The sequence below is a fragment of the Neovison vison genome, chromosome 2 (assembly GCF_020171115.1).
Source record: "Neovison vison isolate M4711 chromosome 2, ASM_NN_V1, whole genome shotgun sequence".
Taxonomy (NCBI): domain Eukaryota; kingdom Metazoa; phylum Chordata; class Mammalia; order Carnivora; family Mustelidae; genus Neogale; species Neogale vison.
The window spans coordinates 13,361,458-13,385,500 of NC_058092.1; the positions used below are offsets into that span (position 1 = coordinate 13,361,458).

The window sequence follows — 24,043 nt, forward strand, 5'->3', positions numbered from 1 at the left end:
CTAGTTCTGCAAGAGACAAGCAAGCAAGCCAGAAGCCTAAAGTCTCTGGCGAAAAGGGGGTGCCCCAGACAAGGAGAGGAATGAGGGTAGAGGGGTATCTGTGACAGCACCCCCCCCCCCTGCCCCGAATTCCCCTACAAGGGAAATCCCTTCCTCCGGGCTGGCTGAGCCGGACAGACTACCTGGAGGGTTTCAGCTGTGATTCCAGCCACCTTCCTTGGCAAGCTGCGGTCCCACTTGGAGGTTCGGGAGGTCAGATTTTGTAAAGTAAATCAGAGGGGAACCTCCACCATTCTACCAGAAACCTCCACAAAGCTGTCTTTTGCGGGGCAAGAGAGCCAGCAGGTTCCCATTGGTGGCAGGGCGTGGAGGTCACGGGGAGGCAGAATTCAGCCCAGGACGTCCACATCCAAGCTGGCATGGAATGGGGTGATGTCATAAAGCCCTGAGCGCCCCGTTTCTGGGGAGGGGGCGGCCGAAGAATCTAGGATTCAGTAGAGAATGTCGTTCCCAAGCCTGTGCATCAGAATGATCTGGAATGCCTGTTAAAAATTTAAATCCAGGCTCTACCCCGATTGGTTGATGCCCTAGGTCTGCATGGGGAACAGGAGAATCCTTATTTTCAAAGACACCATCAGAGGCAGCCTGGATTATCAAAGCACTGGATTAGCAAGCTTTGGCCCCCCTGTCAGCTTCAGGAGCACCTTGACCTCCCCTTTCTTTAGGAAGTGACCTCAGGGTAGGGTCTGTCTGAACTGAACTGTTCAGATCCTTTCCAGCAGTGTCCCTTTCCAGCAGTGTCCAAGGCAGAATGCATCCTAGAAAGAGAGAACTCAACCCAGTGCCTCCTCTTACTAAGACAGACACCTACGGCGGCCCTGCACCCTTTTCACTGCCTAGAAAGACTCAGGGATTAACAAGGCTTTTCAGAGGACATGAGTCGGTGTGCCAGTGGCTGGACGGACAGCCTTGCCTTCAGCTCTGCCTCTGCTCCCCGTGCCATGGGCTATCCCCACTTTGACACAAAGCCCTGGGAAATCTGGAGTGTGGAGCACCAGAAGAGGAAAGCTGGGTGGGATGTGTGAGGAAGACCCACCCCTGCCCAGCTCCTGTCCCTCCATCCTGATGGTCTCTTGGGGACCAGCGAGAGTATGAGGGCTCAGCATGCACCCTTCTCTCCAGACAGTGGGTCTGATGTTCAGGGTTGGAGGGTAGAGGTCCTACAAGGGCCCCTGTCAAGTGTCTTATACAAAGGGGGCACATCCAGGCTGAAATTGAGACGTGATGCCCAAGGCAGAAGTTCCTGAGCCTCCCACAGGGCCTGCCTTCCCTTCCCCACCACAGATAATGCTCCCACCCCAGCTCCCGCTCCCCTAACTCCCCATGTCCTCCCCCAGGTCCCTGGATGCTGACCTCAAACCCAGCTGATTCCATGCTCCCTCTCTAGGGAGGAAGCAGCTGTCCCAAATGCGGTCCCTCCCTGCTTTGGCTCCCGAAGGAGCAGGAACTGGGTGGCTCTTTCAGCTCTGATATTGTCCATAGTGAAGGCAATGATATCATCAATTTGTTTAGAACCTGGATATCCATGAGTACCTTTGCCCTATTCCATGATTTGATCTTCACTGAATCCTGAGGTTCTGGAATCATCAGGCCCATTTTGCATACTCAGAGAGCCGAAGGTCAAGGTCAGGAACAAGGGATAACGTTGGCATCCAAAGCCCAGGTCTGCCAGATGGCAGAGAGGAAACTCCCCTCTGTGCTGGGCTGCCAGGACAGGCAGAGGCTGGACTAGACCCTGGCTGTTCTGGGTCTGGTCTGGATCTCAAGGTCCCAGGGGATTCAGGAAAGTTTGAGAAGCGCCGGCTGAAGTGGCCTGTGCCACTGTCCAGCCCTCAGAATCCCCGTGAGCTCCCTGCGGTGACTCAGTGGACCGCCCTGGACAGCAGAGGCAAGAGAAGGGTGGGGCCTTGCAAGGAAGGCCTAGAAGAGAAGCAGGAGGGGGGGGGTGGCCTGAGTGTTCCCCTGGCCGGGCAGTCCTATGCTATGGTGACAGCCAGCTGGGCCAGGGTGTGAGCCTGGCCCCCGGGGCGAGGCAGGGTGGGCTCAGGTCTGGCGGAGGAAGCTCCAGGTGGATACGGGAGGCGCCTCCTGCTGGAGGTATGCAGGAGTGAAAGGCAGAGAGACACCAGCAGACCCGTAGAGAGAGACAGGGTCTAAGCTGCTTCAGGGAAAGGGAGCAGCGGGGGCATGGGGAGAGAGGGAGAGAGGTAGGGGGAGATAAAGAGAGTCTGGGGGAGAAGCCCATGGAGGGATAGAAACGTGAAGAGAGAGACACCCAGAGACTGTGAGAGACAGAAACAGGGAGGAGAGAGAAGGAAAGAAGGCGAGACAGAGCTATGCGGGGAGGGGCGCGCAGACAGGGGCAGGGACAGGGGCAGGAAAACAAAGAGCAAACAGGGAGGCCGGCAAGCAAGGCGTGATGGGTACTCAGGGGCCCAACTGGAGGGACATGTACTTACAGAAGTGGGGTGGGGACAGGGAGCTGAGACAGGAGGAGGCCCCCGAAGCTGGAGGGGGCACACGGAGAGAGGGTTTGAGGGAGATACAGCGGGCTCTGCAGCAGGAGCCCCAGCCTCACCACCTCCCAGCTGTGTGCCCTTGGCTCCCTCCTCCTGCAGGAAGGCAGCAGCAGCAGAAAGGTGTCTTCATGCCCTGACCGTAGCCTGCTGCTCTGTGCTCCCTCCTCCCCTCTGCAGGCCAGGTGTCCATGGCAGCACCTTTTCCCAAGCAAAGGGGGCTGCCCGGGCCTGACCCCCAGATGCCCTGTTCCTGGCCCTGGCCTCCTGGCGGGGCAGTGGTTGGTCTCAGAGCCCCCGGAGCCTTGGGTTAAGAAGTCCTGCCCTTCTGACAAGTGTTTCCCTTTAGTTCCAGATGCCCCCCACCACAGGTGCTCCCTGTGATTAATGTCCCCACGCCCCCCCAGGCCAGAGACCAGTCCCTCCTCCCCAAGCCAGCGGCTGTGTGGGCAGCACCGGGACCGAGCCTTCCGGAAGCCCCTCCTTGTTCCTTCCTCTTCCTTCTCCAGCCACCAAGAGCAGAGAAAAGATCCCTTCCTCGAAGCCCCACTCAGACGGGTCAGTTGGCTCAGGCTGAGGTTTTATTCATGTCTTTGTTTTCCCATCTGTGTGATGGCATTAACAACCCAGCTGCCGCGGTCGAGAGGAAGTAGTGTCCTCCAAGGGCCTGGAGCCCCTTGGGGTGACACGGGGAGACTTCTGTGCTCTGCTAGATGCCACAGTCGCTAATGGTAGACATGGGGCAAAGAATAACGTTGACTCGGACAGAGGCACAGGGAGTTGAATTTGGCATTGTCAGATTTTGGAGGGGGCATCCAGGCTTCAGCAACCTGAAGGCTCTTTGCCGTGGCAGGGAAGGGGCCATGAGTCATGGGGTGGGTACGGCCAGGTGGTCAGACTGCTGTCAGGGTTGGGGACCATAGTCAGAGATGGAGACTAAGTTTTAATTGTCCAGGGTTGAGTGGGAGAGTTTTCGATAACTCTCCAGCTGGAGGCAGTAGCTAGCAGCTGTGTGTTCTTGAGCAAGTGACTTGACCTCTCTGGGCCTTGGTTTCCTGCTCTGTAAAACGTGGGTACCGATCTCCCAGGGGTGTAGTGAGGAGCAGAGGAGTTAGTTAACACATGCAAGGCTTGGAACGCTGTCCAGATAGAGTGAAAGCCATGAAGGGCCGTCAGCCAGGATGCTGAGCAGTGGTATTTGGAGGTGTGATGAGCACAGGGTCATGGAGTTGGGCCGTACTGGGAGCTGGGACCCCAGCCTGGCAATGGGGTGCACGCAGTGTCGGAGGGAGCCGGGACCCCATTCCAACTCCTATCGCCACTTGCCCAGCCCCCTTCCCAAATAACCCGTGGCATCGCCTTCCCAGCCTGCAGCGCCCCGTGAGAAAGCTGCTATCTCTTCCCGCATCTCTCTGGGGCCCGGGGACCAGAGAGAGACAACATCTCTGCACAGCCGTCCCCAGCCTCTTGTTTGTTTGGTACGTCGAAGCCGTGGGCACGTTTTTGCTAATTTTGTGACTGCCTTTATCAAATGGGGATTCACAGGCGCTTTATCCTCGATAAGTGGATTAGTCGGTGAACTAAATAAGACAGTGTGGGACGCGGGGCTGCTCTGGAGAAGATACTTGTTTCATGAAGAATGGAGCCTGCGTTCCCTGCCCTGCGCAGGAGAGGCAGGCCAGGCAGGGACGGCGCTGGAGGGCCCTCGACGCTCCTTCTCCTGGGGCAGCGGAGCTCAGACAGGGGAACTCTCTACAATGCAGACAGGAAGTGGGAGGGAGCCTGGGTCCCTGGAGGACAGGCCCGTGGGTCTCTCTGGGGAGGGAGGCGATGGAACCTTGGATTCAGTCCAGCCACTGCGGACTCATCTGGCCTCATCTGAAGAGTGTCAGGTGCCTGGGCAGCCGCTTCCTCCCTTCTCCCTCCTTCCCACCTTCCTAGCCTCTCCCTTCCTTCCTCTCCTATCCTCCTAGCCCTTCCACTTCCTTCTGGTTTCTTTTCCTGGTCCCTCAAACACCTCCGGGGGCCTTTTGCTAAGGTCTGTGAACCCAGACGTGGGTAAGACTGGTCCTTGCTTTTGCAGACAGAAGCACAGAAGCAAACCAGTGGGATAGCAAGAGGCGACTCTGGTCGCACACTGGGCTTCTCAGCTTCTCTCAGAGTCCCCCTGCTATGGCTGGAGTGTGTACTCTCGGGGCCCTGGGGACACAGACTTGCGACACAGACACGCACGTGCCTTTTGGGTTCTTGGCCATGGCACCGCCATATTTGTTGGTCACAACAGGGCCGTAAAGTAGGGTTGTGTCAGGATGTTGCGCCACGTTCGGCTGGTGACTTCGTGGGATGTGTGTTGTTGCTCAGCGGCAGGGCTGTCGGGCTGGCTGGGGACGTGTGGGGTCTGGGTGACCGAGAAGATGATTGGATCAGAAGGTGATTGGTCGGGGCAGCTGTGCGGAGGTCAAGGCCAGGAGAAGGCCAGCACGGTGCCGGGGACAGGGGTCAGGGCAGGGATGTGGGTTTCCGAGGCGAGTCTCTCTAAGAGACCCGCAGGTGGAGGGACATATTCGGAGAGAGAGGAGAGGAAGAGGCGGGGAGGATGCTTGTTCCAGCTGTCCCCCCACAGCTGGATGAGAACAGGGTGAGCCATGCGGGGTGGGGGAGGGGGCGGAACGCAAACGTGTTCTTTTTTCCCTCCCATTTTTAATACAAGCGGCCAGGAACTTGAGGTCTCCGTTGCGTGCTGCAGCAAGGATCTGGTTGTGGGCGAGGGGGGGAGCAGAGACTGGAAGGAGGGAAGAAAAGGCTGGAGCAACGCATTCGGGTCCCCAGCTGGTCCTTAGCCGCGTCTGTCCTCCCCAAGCTGCCTCCAGCTGACTGTGATTTTGCTATTTATTTACATGTAATTATTGCTATGAGGTGCAGATATTAACGCTGTCAAGAACAATTTGCTCTGACATTTTTCACTCGCTCTGTGCCCCCGCCACCGTCGATGGAGCCCAGGGCTCTCCCTGCTCGGGCCGCTGCGCGCTCGGTGGCCTGGCCGGGAACCACCCAGCCGGCAAAGAGTAGCTCACCCGGCTCCTCTGCAAACTCATTAAGCTTTGAAATTGAATTTGGTCCAGGAGAGGGCTTGCTGGGCCCTGTTCCACCCGGCCTAGGCTGGCTCGGGGCCTCCCTGCACCCTGTGCCTCGGAGAAAACCGAGAAAACCGGGCAGGGGCTGGTGGCTGAACCTGGCAGAGGCCGGCGGGTGAAGACGGTGGAGGGGCCTTGTCGGAGAGGTGGGTGTGCACACAGCCCCGAGGCGGTCACAGTGCGAGGGTAAGGGGCAGACCAGCAGGAACCCTCTCCATTCTGTTACCTGGTCATCCTCCAGGAAAACCAGGCTGTTCTGAATCTGAAGGACGTTACCACGATTGATCCCTGTAAGCACCTAACAAAGAGGCTTTCCTACAGAGTCAGCCAAGCATCTTCGCCAGCCCACCAGGAATGGCATCACGGGGGAAGGAAGGATTCCGAGCCTGCCCTGCAGTGGGTTTTTTTAGGTAGATGCTAGTGGGAAAATCGTCTTCAGCATTATACCTTCTGAGTTCAGATCCCAGCCCAGCACTCACTCATTGTGTAGACTGCAGAGAAGTAATTTGCTTCCCCGAGACTCAGTTTCCTGACCTAGAACCTGGAACAGCCAATACCCTTATTTCCTTGAACCTAGGACAATTCAATGTTGGCCCATCCTTGATCTTATCAGAAGGCATCGTGAAAAGCTTCACACGCAGCTCCGTGGTCACTGCTGCGGGACACGGATGCTACCTGGCTGCTGGGACAGCCCTGGTCAGACATGACAGGTGGTAAAATGCATTCCAATTTCAGGAAGATGAAAATACCCATCCTTCCAGCTGTAGGTTTAAGGGGTGAATGGCAGAGCTGCCTGCCCATAGTAGGTGCTTGGCACACAGTAGGTGTTTCATAAAGGAAGCCAATGATTAGTTTTCCTTTTGAGCCTCTCAATAACGGGGTTGGGTGGGTTGGGGGGGGCATTTGGTCATTCTGCTTCAGGGACTTGGCTCCTTGGAGAGGGGACGCCAGCCTGAGCTATCACGGCTGGGAGTCCTTAACGCATTGTGATATGTGCCAGCTTGTCTGCCCAGGTACTAACGAGGCCTCCCTGCCAGCACTCGCTCCCTGCCACGGCCAATCTGTGTCCTCGTCTCCGGCAATTACCAAGGGGGAGCACCCCCCACGCCAGGGGGGCCGAGAGCCTAGGCCTCCTCCTTCCCCTCCTTTCCCAACCTGGACCCAGAGTCCAGGAGGCCCCCTTCGCCCCCCCCCCCAGCCCTCCCACCCCCCCTCCCCTCGGCTCAGCCAATTACGCCCCTGACACCTGGAGCTGCGGAACCACTGATGGACGAACTGTTTCTGTCACTTGCTCTCTGTCTTTCATTAGGGCCGCAGAGGAGGGGGAGCGGGAGGGGAGGGGGAGGAGATGGGATCTTTCATGCTTAGTAAGGCCAGATACATTAATTACAAAACGGCCATTTGCCGCGTGAAAGTGTGCTAATTAAATTTATGCAATCATTATCTTTAAATAGTCATATCTTTCCCGGCGATCGGCCCCTTCCTATTCCAGCCCCGCCGCCGCTCAGAGCGGTTGCTCTAATCCCCCTCCGCCACTATCGCCCCATCAGAGATGGTCCCCGGATCCCACTGCACCCCACCCCACTAGCTCCCACCTCCGCCGGCAGCCAGGAGTCCCCGGCCATCCTGGCTTGGATACCTTACTCAGAAACCATCCAGGGAGGGGATGCCAAAGCCAGCCCCTCTCCAGGGCTTCCAGATATTTCTAGATGTTTCCAGATTTTGGAGATTGACATCTCGTAGAGTAAACATTGGAGATGTACGGGAGCGCATGCGCGTGCGCGTGTGTGTATGTGTTACAAAAAGAGTATCTTTAACTTCTTAGACAATGCATGGGAATCATTCTGTCCATCCCCCCTGCTTTTAGTCTTTAGCTGGGCCCCATGGACCCCCAGGGTGGGGAGGGGGCTCTGAAATCCATGGAGGGGAGGAGCCGGGTGTGAATGTGCCACAAGACCCCTCCATTTCTTCTTTTCATTCATGGAACTCCATGCCAGGCCCTGTGCTGGGGAAGACAGATAAATTCATTCATTCATTCATTCATTCATTCATTCACTCAGTCAATATTAGTTGGACATCTACTACATGCCAGGCACTGGGACTAGGACAGCAAGTCTGCCCCCAGCCACTCCTGGCTAAATCCAGGTCAGGGTCAGGATCAGGGTCAGTGCCACCGCAAGGCTGGCAGCATCCTCTGGGTGAGGCCCAAGTCCAAGACTTTCCTGCTTAGCCTTCTTTCATCTTCCTCCGTCCTCTGGGAGTTCTTACCCAACCCTAGGCTGAAGACTTTCTCTGCGGAGTTTACCCTCCCTGCCTCCCTCTGCAAACAGACAGACCTTCTCTCCTGGTCTTTTCAGGTCAGCTATGTTGGACCTTTACGTGGAAGGGAGAGAGAACCCAGAGGAGTCTGGGGCTGGGGAGTCCCCCTCCAGTCAGAGACAGCAGTCAGTGACCCGCTGAATCCCCAGCCCTGGGGTATACCCTCCCTTGGGAAGATCAGATAGAGGGGGCACCCAGGACACATATTTGAACACACACACACACACGTGCAATACTGACACACATGTAGACTCACACACACACAGTTCATATATTCATACACAGTTCTCTCATGCACACGCATGTGTGCACACACATCATATTCTGACACACATGCAATATTCCCACATGTGATATCCCCATGTACACCCACACTGTACACACACACACACACACACACAGGCACATGCACACACACGCACACGCACACACACGGACCCAGGAATGACGTAGAGCTCTCTATGGTAAAAGAAGACCCGAGTTGGGTGCAGGACCAGAGTATTGGACTAGAAGTCAGGCGTTGAGGGTTCTTGCCGCACTGATGCCACTCCCCCAGGTGACTCTCCGTGAGCCCCTAAGCCTGTCCCTCATCTGGAAAGGTTGGAGGCTTGAAGGGAAATGCTTTGGAAACTGTAAGGTGCTGTGCTGGGCCAGAAAATGGCGGTAACCAGGCTTAGAAGAGCATTCGCGGGAGGCTGGTGGTGGTGCAGGAGAGAGGCTGGGGTCAGGGGGTGCATGGAGGGGGCAGGGGAGCGGGCCGGGCAGGCGGGGCACCAGCTCTCCTGGTTGAGATGTGCACAGTGGAGGGAGGGTGAGGGCCATAGGCAGAGAGATGGAAGGCTAAGGGGGGCGGGGATGGGGAGACCGGCAGGAAATCTTGTTTGGAAGCTCAAAGTCAGCACCCGAAGCCCATTACTGCTGTCCACAGGGGGCAGGGAGAGGGGAGGGGGCCGATCCTCTTAGCAAGACGGGAGCAGGAGAGAGGGGGAGCGGGGCTGCTTGGCTGCCTGGGTGGGTGATTTCTCGCTTGCACTAATCCCAGTGAGGAGCTGGGACGGGCGGTGGGACAGGCTGGGGGTGTGTTTGTGTGATGTGTGCCTGGGGGTCCATTGGGGGCTGCGGTAAGGTGAACATAGGCTCGTAGGCTTGCCTCCGTGAGCTGGCGATTGTGTTGTGAGATTGCAGTGTGTGTGAATGTGTGTGCGTGTTTGCGTGTGGGTCTGTGACACATGTGACGGGCTGTGACCCAGCTGTGTGCGTATGCACACTTTTTCATGTGTATCATTCTTTGTGTGTTCGTGTTGGTGTGTCTGCCCAAGGCCGTGTGCAGTCGGCACGCGTGTCAGTGTGTTTGGTGTGCGCGCCCATGTCTTCTCCACGTGGGTGAGGACTTGCCGTCATTACTATGTGTGTGTAGCGGTAATAACAATGATTCGAAAGCAGTGGCTCGCAAACTTGGCTTCGCATTAGACTCACCAGGGGCAGCAGGGGCAGCAGGCTTTAAACACTCCTGATGTCCAGACCCTCAGACCAACTAATCAGCATCTCCAGGTGAGAGATCCTGGCAGCGGCATTATGTGAATATATATATATATATATATATAAACATTGGAGATGTATATATATATATATATATTCTATATAGAATATATATATTCTATATATATATATATATTGAAGATTTTATTTATTTGAGAGAGAGAGAGAGAGAGGCAGCAAGAGGTGGGGAAGGGGCAGAGGGAGAGAGAAAAGCAGGCTCCCCGCTGAGCAGGGGGCCCTGATGCAGGGCTCCATCCCAGGACCCCAAGATCATGACCTGAGCCAACGGTGGACACCCAACCAACTGAGCCATCCAGGCACCCCGGCATTGGCATTTTATTTTTTTTATTTAAGATTTTATGTATTTGTCAGAGAGAGAGAGAGAGAGAGAACAAGCAGGGAGAGCAGCAGGCAGAGGGAGAGGCAAGTAGAGGGAGAAGCAGGCTCCCTGCTGAGCAGAGAGCCTGATGCCGGACTCCATCCCAGGACCCTGGGATCATGACCTGAGTTGAAGGCAGAGGCTTAACCTACTGAACCATCCAGGTGTCCCGTCCCCACTGTGTCGGCATTTTGAAAGACTTCCCCTCGGATTCCAGCAGGCAGCCAAGGTGGGGAGGCAGCAACTGAGCAGACAGAGCCCAATGGGGCAGCCGTGTCCCGCCTCCCCTGCCCTCAGTCAACCCCGGTGAGCTCCATCTGCACCCAGGGAGGGACTCCAGGCCCCAGGCCCTTGGGGACCAGGGTGCCTTGGGAGCTAGGCTGCCCCTGGTAATCCCTAAGCTCACAGAGACATAGATCATGAAGTTCAAGCGTTGCATTCCATTCCTGGCCATCTGTGCCCTTGCCTTCTCCCCTGACGGTGGGAACAGGCTGCCTTCCAAACATGTCCCCCTCCCTCTCCTCTTGTAGAATCAGAAATGACCCAGAGCTCTGAGTTGGAATGGAAATGAAAGTGCTCAGGGAGCCCCTCCCCAGGCTGAGGGCAGGAGGAGTAGCAGTAAGCCCGGGGATGGTGTGCCATTGGTCTGTGGTGACACTTCCCTGGAGTGGAAGTCACCACACCCTTCAGGCCTCAGCTTCTGCTGGAGACTTCACAGACTGGCCGTCAGGGCCCATGCCCTTCTGTGTGGGGGCAGGGCTTCTCCACCCAGAAAGCTCCCACTGTGTGCCAGGCCCCTGGGGAAGAAGGGATGAGAAGGACACAGTCAGGGCAGGGAGGAGTTCCTGGAGTCTGCCCTCCAGTAGATGTCAAGCTCAGGCCACGTGCCTTGTCCAAGTGAAAGCCGAGGGGGAGTGCGAGCCTGTGCTGAGAACAGGCCCCAGTGCCGGGCACTGCCTTAAACGTTCCAGGTGCATTTCCTCAGTTACAATGCCCCTATAGGTAGCTACAATTCTTGCCATGCCCATCGTACAGATGAGAAAACAGAGGCACAGAAGGTTAAAGAAATCACCGAGGGTCCCAGCTCACCCGCGGAGGAGCCCGGATGCTGGTGCGGGTATTCTGGCCGGCGGCGAATGGCTGAGTCCCTCTGGGGCCTCGGGGTCCCCTCTGGCCCTGCGGAGGTGGGGCCCCCTGACCTGCTCACACAGGTCCCGGTGGTCCTTGGCCTCCTCCCAGCCCTGGTCCCATCTCCATGTCCCACTGTCCTGACCTCTCCAGGCGTGATCCCTGCCCTTGCTTGTCTCCTCTGTGTTCCTCCGCGGTCCCCAGGCGCCCACCCCGCACCCTACCACGGAGCCCCCGTGATGGCGATCCCCTTCTAATTGCAGCCTCGCTCCCGAAGCGCGCTTGGTTATCACAGAGGGTGCAGATCCCACCGCTCAGCCTCCTCGGTCCCAGGCCCTGGGGCCAGCTCAGGAGCGGAGGGAATTAATTACATTTTTCCCATCCCCTTCTTTTAAAGGAGGGGAGAGCGCCACCGCGTCCCGGGGAGGGGGTGGCGAGCGGAGGATGTGGAAGGAGGGCTGGCACGGGGCTCCTGCAGCCCGCACCCCCCAAACCTGCAAGCCTCTCCCCAGCGGCGGAAGGGGGATGAGGCCGCCCCTTATTGATTTAGTCTGGTGGAGGCTGGGACTGATTTAGAGCAGAGAGAGAGGAAGGGGCTGGGGGCGGGCGGGGGCTGCGGCGGGTGGGGGCCCAAGGAAGGGACGGCTGTCACTCAGCCTGACAGACAGCCCGGAGATTTGCCTTCAGATAAAACCTTACAGATGTGGAGGTCGGTATTGATTTTGAGTTAGTAACGGTAACGTACCAAGAAGTAATACATTAGCGAAAGCAAGGTCACCGGGAAAAAAGTAAAACCCACCGGGGGAGAGGCCTTAGCATTCTTGAGGGGGGTGGATTACCGCATCAGACTGGGACTTCCTCAAGTTCAAAAGTTTGCAGGCCCCAGACTTTGGCTGGGCCGCTAACCCTGGCCCAAGCTTCCTGCTTCTGCGGGTGGAGAGAGGCTTCCAGGGGTCCAGGGGCCAGCCTGGGGCCACAGAGGGCCACTTGGGTCCTCAGCACCCCCCACCGCCAGGTTGTCAAGGGCCTCTCTCCCTACCGTCTCTGGCACAGCCTAGTCGGAAGCAGCACAGCTCCGGGTCAGGGAGACCCGGGTTCAAATCCCAACCCTGCCGCTTCCTGGCTTTGTGATCCGGGGTGTGCCTTTCCTCTTCTCTGTGCCTTAGTTTCCCTGTCTGCATAATAGGGGGAATAATAGCTCGGTTGCTGGAGGAGTCAATGCTACCACCTCTCTTCAGCTGGGTCCTGTCCCACTTGCTTGGAAACTGCCATGCCTGGAGACCGGGCATGGGATGAAATGGCAGCCCTTTGATCCATAGGCCACCATGGACTATGGGAGAGAGTGTGCAGCCTCCTTGCATCCTCATTCACACCTCTCCCAGATGTGGATTTGATTTGATGTTCCGGGACAAATCCCATTGAACAAATCCCATTACAGGAAAAATCTCCCCTGGCCTGAGCTGGTGCTGAGCGCCCCCCACCCTCAGTCCCTGAGCACCACACAAGCCCCTTCTGACAAACTCCAAGAGGCCTTGGAGCTCTCGGGATTTTCACTCTCAGCATTGACCTTCTTCCTATTTCTTAAACCTGCTGGGTATGCTCCCACCCCAGGGCCTTTGCACTTGCTGGCTCCGCTGCCTGCAAAGCTTTTCTGCTACATCCTTCTTTGGTTGGCTCTTTCTGGTCTTGCTGGATAGCACTTCTTGGGGAGCTCTTGCCTGACTACTGTACTTATCCCCTTTGTCTATCCTCTATAAATACTTCTCAGCATCAGAAATTATATTATGTATTTACTGGTTTGTTGTCAGCCTCCTTCAGGAGGGGCTGGCTCCACGAGGGCATGGAGTAGCTGGTGCTCACTGCTGCATCCTCCATGTCCAGCTCAATGTCTGGCACGTAATAGGTGCTCACTACAGACTTGTTAAGTGATATCCATGAATTCAGCTGGTTTTTCTGGGTTCCTAGTATGTAGCAGGCACAATGTCTGTGCTGGTGGGGCAAAGGTGGGTCCATCCCTATCTGCAGCCTGGCACATGGTAGCCTTCTATGAAATGTTTGTTGAATGAATAAATGAATGAATGACAGATGTCTTCAGGAAATCCCATATCACTTGGTAGCCAGGACGCAATGTGTAAGGCAGGAAGAGAGGGAGGAGTTAGAATAGGTAGGTAGCGGTCTGATCACAAAAAGACTTTGTCCTGTTTATCTGGGAGGCGATGAGGAGCCACTGATCATTTTTTTTTTAAAAGATTTTATTTATTTATTTGAGAGCAAGAGAGAGAGAGGAGAGAGCAGAAGCTGGGGGAGCAACAGGGGGAAGAGGAGCAGACTCCCCGCTAGGCAGGGAGCCCAATGTGGGGCTCGATCCCAGGACTCTGGGATCACGACCTGAGCCCAAGGCAGACACCTAACAGACTGAGCCACCCAGGTGCCGAGCCACTGATCATTCTTGAATGCTGTGTTCAGATCCGTGGCTGTTCTCTGTGGGTCTCTGTCTGCCAGGATGAGCACCGTCTGTGCATAGCTCCCAGCCCATCCCAAAACATGCTTCTCCCCTCCCATTCCATCATCTCTTGTGGGCTTGGCGTGTTGGCGGTGTACAGGAGGGAGGATTAAACTGGGGTCTCACCAGAGCTGCAAGACCCTCCCGAGAGTCTCCCCATGCCCACAGTTATCCTCCTGAAGGAAGGGAAATGGGGACTGTGTGTTTTTCCTGAGCCTCTGAGTCTATTTTTGGAGTCCAGTCCTCCTTCCAGGGGAGAGCAGGGTTAACGCTTATATTGGGGCGGTGGTGGTGGGGTGGGGTGGAAATGGAGTGGGCGGTGATTTTCTTAAATTAGACGGAAAGTGGAGTCTAGATTGGGCACCTGACGGGTAACATGGAAGGGAATCAGGTCACCAACCCCCTGGCAAATGCTAGATTCCTGAGTTCACCCTCAGATCCCGCCCAGACACACAGCAAATCTCCTAGGTCCCAGAGAACCCGTCCGCACAGTCGGAAAGCAACAAACACAGCCCACACTGTCAGGCCTCCTCCCCCACCAACCCCTTCGGGGGGTCCTTCTTGCCACCTTCCCTGTACCCTTCCCACCGAAGAGTGTGAGTTCAGGAAATTCCATGGGTCAGGCCATGGCCCAGAGTAGCTAGACACCTGCCCGGACCCTCCCCTTCTCGCACCCCCGTCCCTGCGTGTCTGCCTTGTTGATGGGGCTGATACACTGTCAAGATCCCCCCCCCCACAGCTGTAGGGGAGGCAAAGACCAGCCCTCCCCAGGCCCAGTGCCCTTGACTCTGGCTCTGGGGGGAAGGGGAGCGAAAGGACCCAGGACGGTGAGCCCAGGGTGAGGGGATTGTGCCGGGAGCATCCAGGGAAGGGTCAGGGAGAGGCTGTGCTCCTGCCCTAAGTCACGAGGGGCCCCAGCGTCACTCACCCCTGAGCAGCAGCTGCCCGGGGCACGAGCTGCTGCCGGCCCCTGAAGTGAGGACCTCTGAAGGGGTCAGACGCTCAGACCCACCCCTGGAGAGTCAGTTGTGACCCTGTCAGGTGAATGGGCTCAGGCCTCTGCGGGGAGCTGCTCCCCACAGGCTCCCCGCCTGTGAGGTCTGGAGAGGCCTTAGCCTTTTGAAGGTCTCTGTTACTTTGTCTGAGGAAGAGGCCTCACGACGCAGCCTCGCACACCTCGGTAGGCCTCTGGACTGGGAGAGCCGTGTGAGTTCATGTCAAGACAAAGGAAAGGAAGGAGAAAGAGAGGACAAGGCCGGGGGACTCTTGGGGCCCTGTTTCCAGGAGCGCTGGCCAGGCGCAAAGCCCTCGGCACACAGACACCAACTGGTGCCTCCCAGCCACCCTCTGAATTAGGGACAGTCGTCATGTTCTTTTCCTCAGGACTGCGGGCAGTCACATTGCTAAGGGACACCTTAGGCTGTCAGTGGAGGAGACCAGGGGCTGTCCCTGGCCTGAGGATTCCACATCCATGCCCTCGACCCCCGCCCTGCCTCAGTGTTTCTGGTAGGGACAAGTCACAGAGGAGAAGGTAGAAGTTTCCAGAAGGCATCCAGTCAGCAACAAGATCATTGCTCTGATGCCTCTAGGCTATCTTCTCCGGAGAGGCAACCAGAGAACACAGCCCGCCGCTACAGCTCCCTGCTGGGCGGGTTAGCAGCTTGGCTTCCCACCTGACGCTGAAGCCTCCCTCCCACAAGGCATGTGGCTTCCCCAGGAGGCCAGCAGGGTCCTGGGCCCTGTGGGTCGGCAGCACAAGGGCCTGCCTCTCCATCATCTCCCGGGATGGCACGGGACACCCGTGCTTCCACACAGAGGGGTGCCTAGCGGCCTGCATCGCCTTTCCCCACTCTCTCCTGGAGAGCTGGACAGCAGCTGTCACCTCCTCCAGAAGCCTTCCTGGACCACCAGCCTGGCCCTTCCCTGGGTTCCCACAGCCCCCGCTGAACGGACTCTGTCGTGCTCCTCACCACTTCATATCCTGATGGTCTGCTCCCTGCTGCCTCCTCCACCAGATGTAGAACATCCCCCCTGCCGAGGGCGGGGACCGTGGTTCTTCCTCCTCTGAAGACCCAGGGCCCTGCCCGAGGCCTGGGGCGGCAGTCACCATCAGTGCATGTTTGTTGAAGGACTAAGTGAACACATCAGTGAACTGACGCCAGGTTCTTTAAGCTGAGTGTAGAGAGGTGAGCCTCTCCCAGCTAGGCTGGGATCACCAGTCCTGTTTGCTGTCCCGTCCAAGCAGGGATGCGGTGACGATCACAGACATCTGAGAATTACCAGAGTCAGAGAAAGATACCCACGAGGCTCTTCAAAAGGATTGACCATGGATGTTGGCATTGTAGGGGCAGGATCTCCAAGTCAAGAGCAGAGCAGGCCTGCCTCAGGACCAGGGGTGAAGCTGGACTAGATCCAGGGTCCTGTTCTAACCTCTGTATTGGAAGATGGAGGCCTCCGAGTCTGACAGGGGGGAGACACGGTTTCCTGTCTCGGAGGAGCCCCTGTCTGATCATCAGCTAGTTTGTAGGTTCATTCATTCATGTGACAGGCACCCGATGTCTCTTAGAGCCAGGCCTGGGATACCCAGGAGGGGAACGCGGCCCTCCCCCGCCCCCTGGAGCTCTGGATGAGGGGGTCATTCCATGGGTCACAATCCGACCAGGAGAAACCACCAAAAGTCTGACCCACAGGGGCTAGCATACCTGGTGAACTGAGGCTCTCGGTGCTGCACAGGGATGTCAAGGGAGCAACCCCAGCCAAGGGCCCGTCCTCCGAGCCCCCCACTCCAAGCCTGCCGCTCTGGCCGCGCTGATCGTCTCTCCCCCGCAGGTAATGAGCATCCTGAGCAACCCCAGCGCCGTGCCGCCGCAGCCACAGGCCGACTTCTCCATCTCCCCGCTGCATGGTGGGCTGGACTCGGCCACATCCATCTCGGCCAGCTGCAGCCAGCGGGCCGACTCCATCAAGCCCGGAGACAGCCTGCCCACCTCCCAGTCCTACTGCCCGCCTACCTACAGCACCACCGGCTACAGCGTGGACCCCGTGGCTGGCTACCAGTACGGCCAGTACGGCCAAAGTGAGTGCCTGGCGCCCCAGGCGTCCTCCTCCCCCGACCCCGTCCCACTCCGAGGACGGTCTGTTGATTTGTAGAGAGCTGCAAGGCGGTGTTGGGATGGGAGTGCCCATTTCACAGACGAGAAAATCAAGGCCCAGAAAGAATGGGCTGTTGTCTTAAGCTGATACTGAGCCCGGGCCCTGCACTCCCGCTACTGTGCCGTCCCTTAGAACCGTACTAGGAGCCACGAAGGGCATTTACAATTTCCTGGTAGCCACAGCTGAGAACGTAAGGAGAAGCAAGTGGAATGATTTTTCGCGAACATTTTTTGTTTGACCTGATATATCTGAAACGATCATTTTGACACGTAATCCGTACCGAGTTATGAGTGAGATGTTTTCACGTTTCTTTTCTCATGCGGCATAGAAATCTGGCCCCTTTTAATTCAGACACTTAAGTTTCCATAGAACTGCTATTCAGTCCGTATTTAAATTTCATAAAATTACAACGGAGTAGTGGGTTTACACACCCAAGTTGTTCCAGATATACTGTAAATTTTCCCAATTCATTAAGCTAAATCGAATTTCAGTTTTTCACATTTAAATTAGATAAAATTAAATTAAAATGTAAAATCCGGTTCCTCAGTGGCACGGCCACATTTCAGTGGCTCAAGGGCCACGTGTGGCTGGCGGCTGCCATGAAAGATGGTGTGGTTCTAGGGACCCTGACCATTTCCCCCCCTGACCCCGGGGGGGACGGCTGGATTTTCTGCTCTGTCCTGTATCCAACCCCCCACCGTCCTCAGCCCTGTTTGTTTGCTCCAAACTTTGAGCTGGTCTCACGTGCCCTTCCCGGCCACCATCGCCCTGGTACCTTGCCTAGATGCGGGCTGGGGAAGGGGGGCGGGTGACCCTCGGACCAGAGGCTACAAGAGGCAGAGTGACCCAGCCACAGCCTCCAGCTGCCAGACAGGGCAGTGTGAGGGCAGGCGGGAGACACTGGGAGCCGGGGTCACCGGGAGGAGGCTCCCCTCCTCCCCCTACCCCTGGCAAAGGCCTCACCTGCTGGTGTCAAACTAATCAGAAGGGCATTGGGTGAGAGGCTGAGGTCCCAGCCCGAGGGCGTCCGCTGCCTCCCTCCGCAGCCACCCAGCCGGCCTCCCTGACCTCTGCTTCCTGCCCCCCACACCAGCCGCTCCTCCTCGCTCGGCCTTGGCCTCCACAGCTAAATGAGGGCCAGCTGTGCCGGCCTCCACCTCCAAGCTGTGTTCATGGCCCCTGCCCCGTGTGTGTGTGTTTGTGTGTGTTCAGTGCGTGTGTGTGCACCTATGTGTATGAGAACACACATGGCATAGATAGGTATGATTCGTGTGTCTGTGTGTGTCCTGTCGTCCAGCATACACGTGTTTGCCCACACATCTCTGTGTGTGGGTGTGTGCTGTATGTGTGAGTGTGTGAGGGGCACACGTGAGTGCGTGTACACATGGTTTTTCACGTATCTGAGTTTAAATGAGCCTGTTGCGTCCACGTGATAGGTGTGTGAGTCTGTGTGAACACGCAAGTGCTCACATCTGGTCCTGTGAGTGTGTCTGTCCTGCATACACACGTGTGTTTCAGTGTACATTCAGGTGTGCACAGGTGGTGTGCCTGTATGTGTGATGTCTGTGATGGGCATATGTCATTCTGGGGCTGTGTGTAACAAGCAGTGTGCATGTGTGCAGACGTGTGTAAGGGTGTGCAGATACGTACATGTGGCTCCATATCTGAGTGTATACTTGTGCGTTCTGGTATGCACAGATGCTTGCCTGTGTCCGCGGATCCGTAAATGTCCTGGAGTACACGTGTATGGGCACACACACTACACTGGCTGTGTGTAAATCTGGGTGCGTGTTTGCTACGGCGTGTACCTAGGCGAGGCCACGTGTCCCTGTGTAGAGCTGTGTCTCAGGGCACAGACACGTGGTGTTGCCCGTGTGTGTAGCCGTGCCTGCGTGGAGTGGTGCACGTGAGGGACAAGTGTGTGCAGGGAGTAGAGCAAGTGTGTGGGGGGGTAGAGCACGTGTGTGCAGGTAGGGTGGAGGGCAGGGCTCTCACGTGTGCACGCGAGTATTTCCAGAGGGGCCCAGGGCGATCCCCGGCCCCAGCCCCTGTGCCCGGGCAGGGCGAACGGGACACACATGCTCTTGATAAAGAGTTGAGAGCAGCTCCGTGGAGGCAGCGGCCGGCCTGGGGCGGGCGTTAGTCACACCCGGAGCCCCGCGCCCTCCTCCAGGGGTGCCTGCCCAAGTCGGAAATAAAATTAACCCCAAAGTCAGCATGGGGGCTGCAAGGAGGGGGGATCAAAAGGGAAAGGGCCCAGGAGGCGAGAAAGGAGTGTTTGTTCCCCCTCTGCTAGGGGAGAAGCTGGCCAGAGCCATTTCCCCTCCCCCTCCCCCCTCCCTCCTTTCCGTTCTCCTCACTCTCCCCTTCTAGATCCAGCCCTGCCTCCCTGGCTCCTCCAGGGGTTGGCTCAGAGCTCCTCCTGAGCCATATTCTCTAGCTCTATCCAGAAGGCATCCCTGGGGCAGACCCCACCCCTCCCCACAAAGGTCCCAGGGTTGGACTGGGAGGGGCTCAAGGGAGAGTTGGCCCCACTATCATTGATTCTGCCCCCAGATCTCCCAGCCCCTGAACCTGTTTTGCCATCTGAGAAATGGGAATCCTGGGACGAGACCCCCCTCAGAGATTTTCCATTGCGCCTTCTTCCTCGCATTTGACATTCTGGGACAGCCAGGGACAGGGACGCATCAAGTTGCCACTGACCACCTGCCCCATGTTCATGGGAGACCAAATACACCTATGACTGGATTCCCAGCCCATATGCAAGAGTGCACATCCCGGACAGCCTCCGTGCCCTGGTCCGCCCATCCCCTGCTCCCATCTGTCCCAAGCGTGAGTCCTGACCATGCATGGGGCTGATGGCATGGTCCTCACTTCATGCCATCCTCAAAACCCCACCCCAAGTAGATTTTATTTGTCCTCAGCTTACAGATGCAAGAGCTAATGCTCTGAGGGCCTAGGGACTTCCCCAAGGTCACACAGGAGATGAACGGTGGGCCCTAGGTCCCCTAACTTCCAACCCATTTCTCTTTTGGCCAAACCACCGACTTGAGTCAGACACTCAGTAATGATACACATCTCGGTCCACGTTTGTATAACAGATTCACGTCCATGACCCCACAGGCACCAGTGCGCAGAGAGCTGCACACACACACATTGATTCCTGAGTGTGCACTAACGTGTGTCTAGACCCATGGCTTCGAGGTTTATTGAGCACCTGCTGTGGGTCTGGCTCTCATGGCTGCCCTGTGTGGTGCACGTGGTTTATTCCTGGGGACAGAGGAGGAAGGGGATCCCAGAGAGGCTATTTGCCTGAGATCCCGCCTCCGTGTGAATGAAGCCACGCCCACAGCCCCGCCCTCAGAGAGCCTTGCTGGTGGGCGGGGCACGTGCACGTGGCCAGACTCCTCCGCAGGAGAGTCCATTCCTCTCCCTGGGCCTCTTGTCTTCCCAGGGACACCTCCACACCCTCTTTGCTTGTCCCCGGCCATCATCTGTCCATCTGTCTGTCTCTCCTGTCCCTGGAGGGGGTGGGGGCAGGGGGCAGGGATGGGGCACACAGCAGATTAGTATGGCCCTGGTGTTCCCAGAGGCCAGGGCCGTACTAATGATGGGGCTGATAGAACGCAGAAGTGTGAAAAGAATTTTAATAGATCTGACAAGTCTAATAAGAATTTGTGTCTAGAAGGGTCCTCCTCTGGGGCCGCGGGCTGACGAGGCGGTGATGGCTGAGATTTGTTTACTGGTTGGCATCTCCTGCCAACTCCCGATTAATCTAATTTGAGACATTTAGAGCCCAGGCGCGGGCACAAGGCAGAGGAAAAGGGACGCGGAGAGACAGAGGGACAGGGAGGGCCACTGACAGAGGCCGTAATGAGAAATGTCACAGCCCCGCCCTCACCGGCCTCCGGCTGGACCCCAGGGAGAGGCAACCTCTGCGGCAGGAGGGTTGCCCTTGAAGTTGGCTGCTCATCAGCAAAGTTGAGTTTCTTGGTGTCTCCTTGCCCATCTTGACAGGACGTGAGTCCTACTGTCTGCCGAGCCCTGTCTGGCAGCTGCAAGAGGCTAAAAGGGATGACCCAGAGTGACCACAGGCACAAGCAGGACAAATTTGGTCTCCTCCAGCTCACAGGCTATGTCTGACTGTGGGTCAGCAACCTTTCTGTGCCTCAGTTTCCACCTCTGGAAAATGGGAACAGGTGTACCATTGTTGAGATTGTTGGGTTCAGTGAGAGGTGAAATGAGATTGCGTCCACCCAGCCTCTAGTGAGTGCGCAGTGCAGGAGGGATCAGGCTTTGTCCTTCTAATTGTTCCTCCCAGCCAGACCTTTCCATTCCACACCCCCGGAAGAGCTGGAGAGCCGAGCTGGAGAGCCCAGCATAGAGTCGGGTATGAGGCACAATCAGGGGGAGCCTTCAGCTAGTCAGGAAAGGTCACCTGGCTTGACCACGTGCCCTGGGACCCCTCACATGTCCTAGAGTAGAGAATGGGGCCAGTGCAGGATTTGGGGTGTAGAGTGCTTCGTAGCCCCTTAAGTGTTGTGCACACATCAGGGGTTTCTCTGTAGGACACTGCCAATAAAGGTGTGGGGGGTGGTTAGGAGCTGGCACCAGAACACCTGGCCTTGAAATCTGGCTCCACAGCCTAAGAGCCATATGACCTTTCAAGTTACACAGTGTCTTAGGGCCGGGCCTCAGCCGCATCATCTGTAAAATGGGATCATGGAAGTGAGCACACAGGAAGCGCTTAGACCAGGATGGGCGGAGCACCAGCTCGGTAGGCAGCGGCTTCTTCCTCTCTTCCTGCTGCTGCTCTGCAGTTTGGCTTCGTCCAGGTCCCCCAGGACCCAGATAAGACCTGCTCCAAGGAGCAGAGATGAGATGCTTGAGGCCAGAGATCAGAGCTTCTCATGCTTCCACCCAGAGTGAGGGGCAGACCCAAGGCAGGACAAGGCTGGCCACCACCACCTCTGTGCTACCAGCTGGGAGTCTGGAGGCTGGGTGACCTCAGGGACACCACTCGGGGTCTCAGTTCCAGCTCAAGAACCTGGGAAGCTGAGGAACACAGGGCCCATCCAGGCACTCCAAAAACCCCAGGACATTTGCATATCTTTGGGAAACTAGGTGCAATCCCTGAGCCCTCTATGCCCAGCATCTTAAAGTGCATCATCTCATTTAATCCTCATAAAAGCCCTTGATGAGGCTGGGATTTACTGTGCCCATTTTATTGACAAAGAAACCAGCCTGGAGAAGCAAAGTGACTTGCCCAAAGCTGCATGAACCAGAGATAGTTGGGACTCTGAGTTGTTTCATTCGCACCTCATTTCCTTCCTAACTTCATCAGGTAGGAATCCCACTGAATCCCAATCCTACAAAAGCCCAAAGCCACTGAGCTCACTGAGCACTGACGAATCCCTTCATATACATTTTCTCACCTCATGGCCTACAATTCTTTGACCTAGGTGCTATCATCATCTTCATCCTATAGACAGGGAAACTGAGGCTTGTATAGGTGAGCTGGTGTGCCCCGGATCGCAGAGTAGAAGTTGGCGGGTGCAGGATTTGAACCTCTAGGGAATATGGCCTCAATTACTGATAACTGCCCTCTCACTTCCCTGGGCCTTGCCCACTGGCTGTGCCCACACCTCCTGGCCCTACCCTCACGGTCCCTCAGTGGGCCGGTGACAGGGAGAGTATCGGGCCAGGCCTTGTAATTCCAAGGCAGCACTCATTCGATTACTTCTCACCTCTGGATCTAAGAGATCCCAGGATTCGGCTTGGCCACAGCCACGGATTCCGGCTTGGGAGGAGGCATCTCTGTGCCTCAAGAGACCTTGGTCACATGCCAGCCAAGTCACTTGGCCAGGGCTGACTTCTGCTGTAGCCTCATGCAGGCGCAGTTCATACAATCAAGACAGAACACGTGCACGCTTGACCCAGCAGTCACACCTGCACACACACACATACACCGACACGTGTGCCCGGCTTAGGTGCCACCCACCTGGACGCACCTATCTGTGTGTGCACAGGCATCCCCACTGCTCTACTCACACAGGTACACACGGCTTACCCACACGTACATGTGTGAGCCTTGTTCATATGTGAGCGCTCGCGTTCGTGCCCATGACTACACAGAGGTTTCCACCTCCACTGTTCATGCGCACTCAGACTCTCATCTTCCCATCTGGAGGGCCAGAACTTCAAAGCTAAGGGCCTCAGCTCTCTTCGTATCAGGGTCCTGGCTTCTCCTCCTGCATTTACCCCTCAGCTCAATTGTAACTTCTACTTTGCTTCTTTTTAAAAATTTTCTATTAACATATAATGTATTATTTGTTTCAGGGGTACAGGTCTATGAGTCATCAGTCTTATACAATTCACAGCACTCACCATAGCACACGCCCTCCCCAATGTCCATCACCCAGCCACCCTATCCCTCCCACCCACCCACCCCCCAAACCATAAGAGGCTCTTAATCTCTGCTTGGCTTTTGAGTAAGGGATGTTGCTTTGCCTCATCCATGAGCTGCGCTCAGGGTCTAGAGAAGACAGAAGGACCTTGCCCTCATTACTACCTGGGCTCTGTGAGATTCACTGGACTTTCCCCATAGCAGACACACATACAGGTGTGTTGGAACTAATTCTTCACTCAGCAATGTAGATATCCTCTGTACCTTCTTACAGAACCCATGAGAGAGCTGAGCAAATAGTAAGTGTTAAGTAAATTATTTGTTGCATGGTCAGAGAGGAGATAAGAGGAAGAGTTTCATGAAAAGATGGATGGATGGATGGATGGTTAGTTGGATGGATGGACGGAAGAACAAGTAGACAGAAGGGTGGATGGATGAATCAATGAATGAATAAATGGATGGATGGATGGATGTGGGGCAGATGGAAGAATCGGCAAAAAGAACCTCAATTTCTAGGATTTTCTCTCTCTCTCTCTCTCTTTTTTTTTCCCCTCCAGCTGCTGTTGATTACCTGGCCAAAAACGTGAGCCTCTCCACACAGCGTCGTATGAAGCTTGGGGAGCATTCTGCTGTGCTGGGACTCCTGCCTGTGGAAACTGGCCAGGCCTACTAGGGCCCCTGGGACAACCTGCCCCAGACCAAGTCCCAGTCCAGCCCTTACTGATCCCTGAGCCTCCCAGCCTCCGTCCTTTCATTGCCCTGGGGTCCCAGGAGGCCAGGAAAGGGGCCCATTCCCTTCTCATAGCCAGTGCTCTGGAGATGTGCAGCCAGTGTACCATTCACTTATGTTCAGGAGCCCAGAGGGAACCCCTTGGAGTCTGCCCCTCCACTGTCTCCCCCGGAGGG

General features: G+C 56.4%; 1 protein-coding gene across 2 annotated transcripts in view; it reads left to right on the plus strand.

The window, feature by feature from the left end:
* The window catches only part of PAX7 (paired box 7), a 95,629-nt gene extending 71,819 nt beyond the window's left edge, over positions 1-23,810 (plus strand). For both annotated transcript variants that reach the window (XM_044236298.1, XM_044236299.1), the window contains exons 8-9: positions 16,408-16,654; positions 23,695-23,810. In XM_044236298.1, coding sequence (XP_044092233.1) covers positions 16,408-16,654; positions 23,695-23,810 — 363 coding nt within the window. The remainder of the gene's footprint in view (positions 1-16,407; positions 16,655-23,694) is intronic.
* Positions 23,811-24,043: the final 233 nt, after the last annotated feature.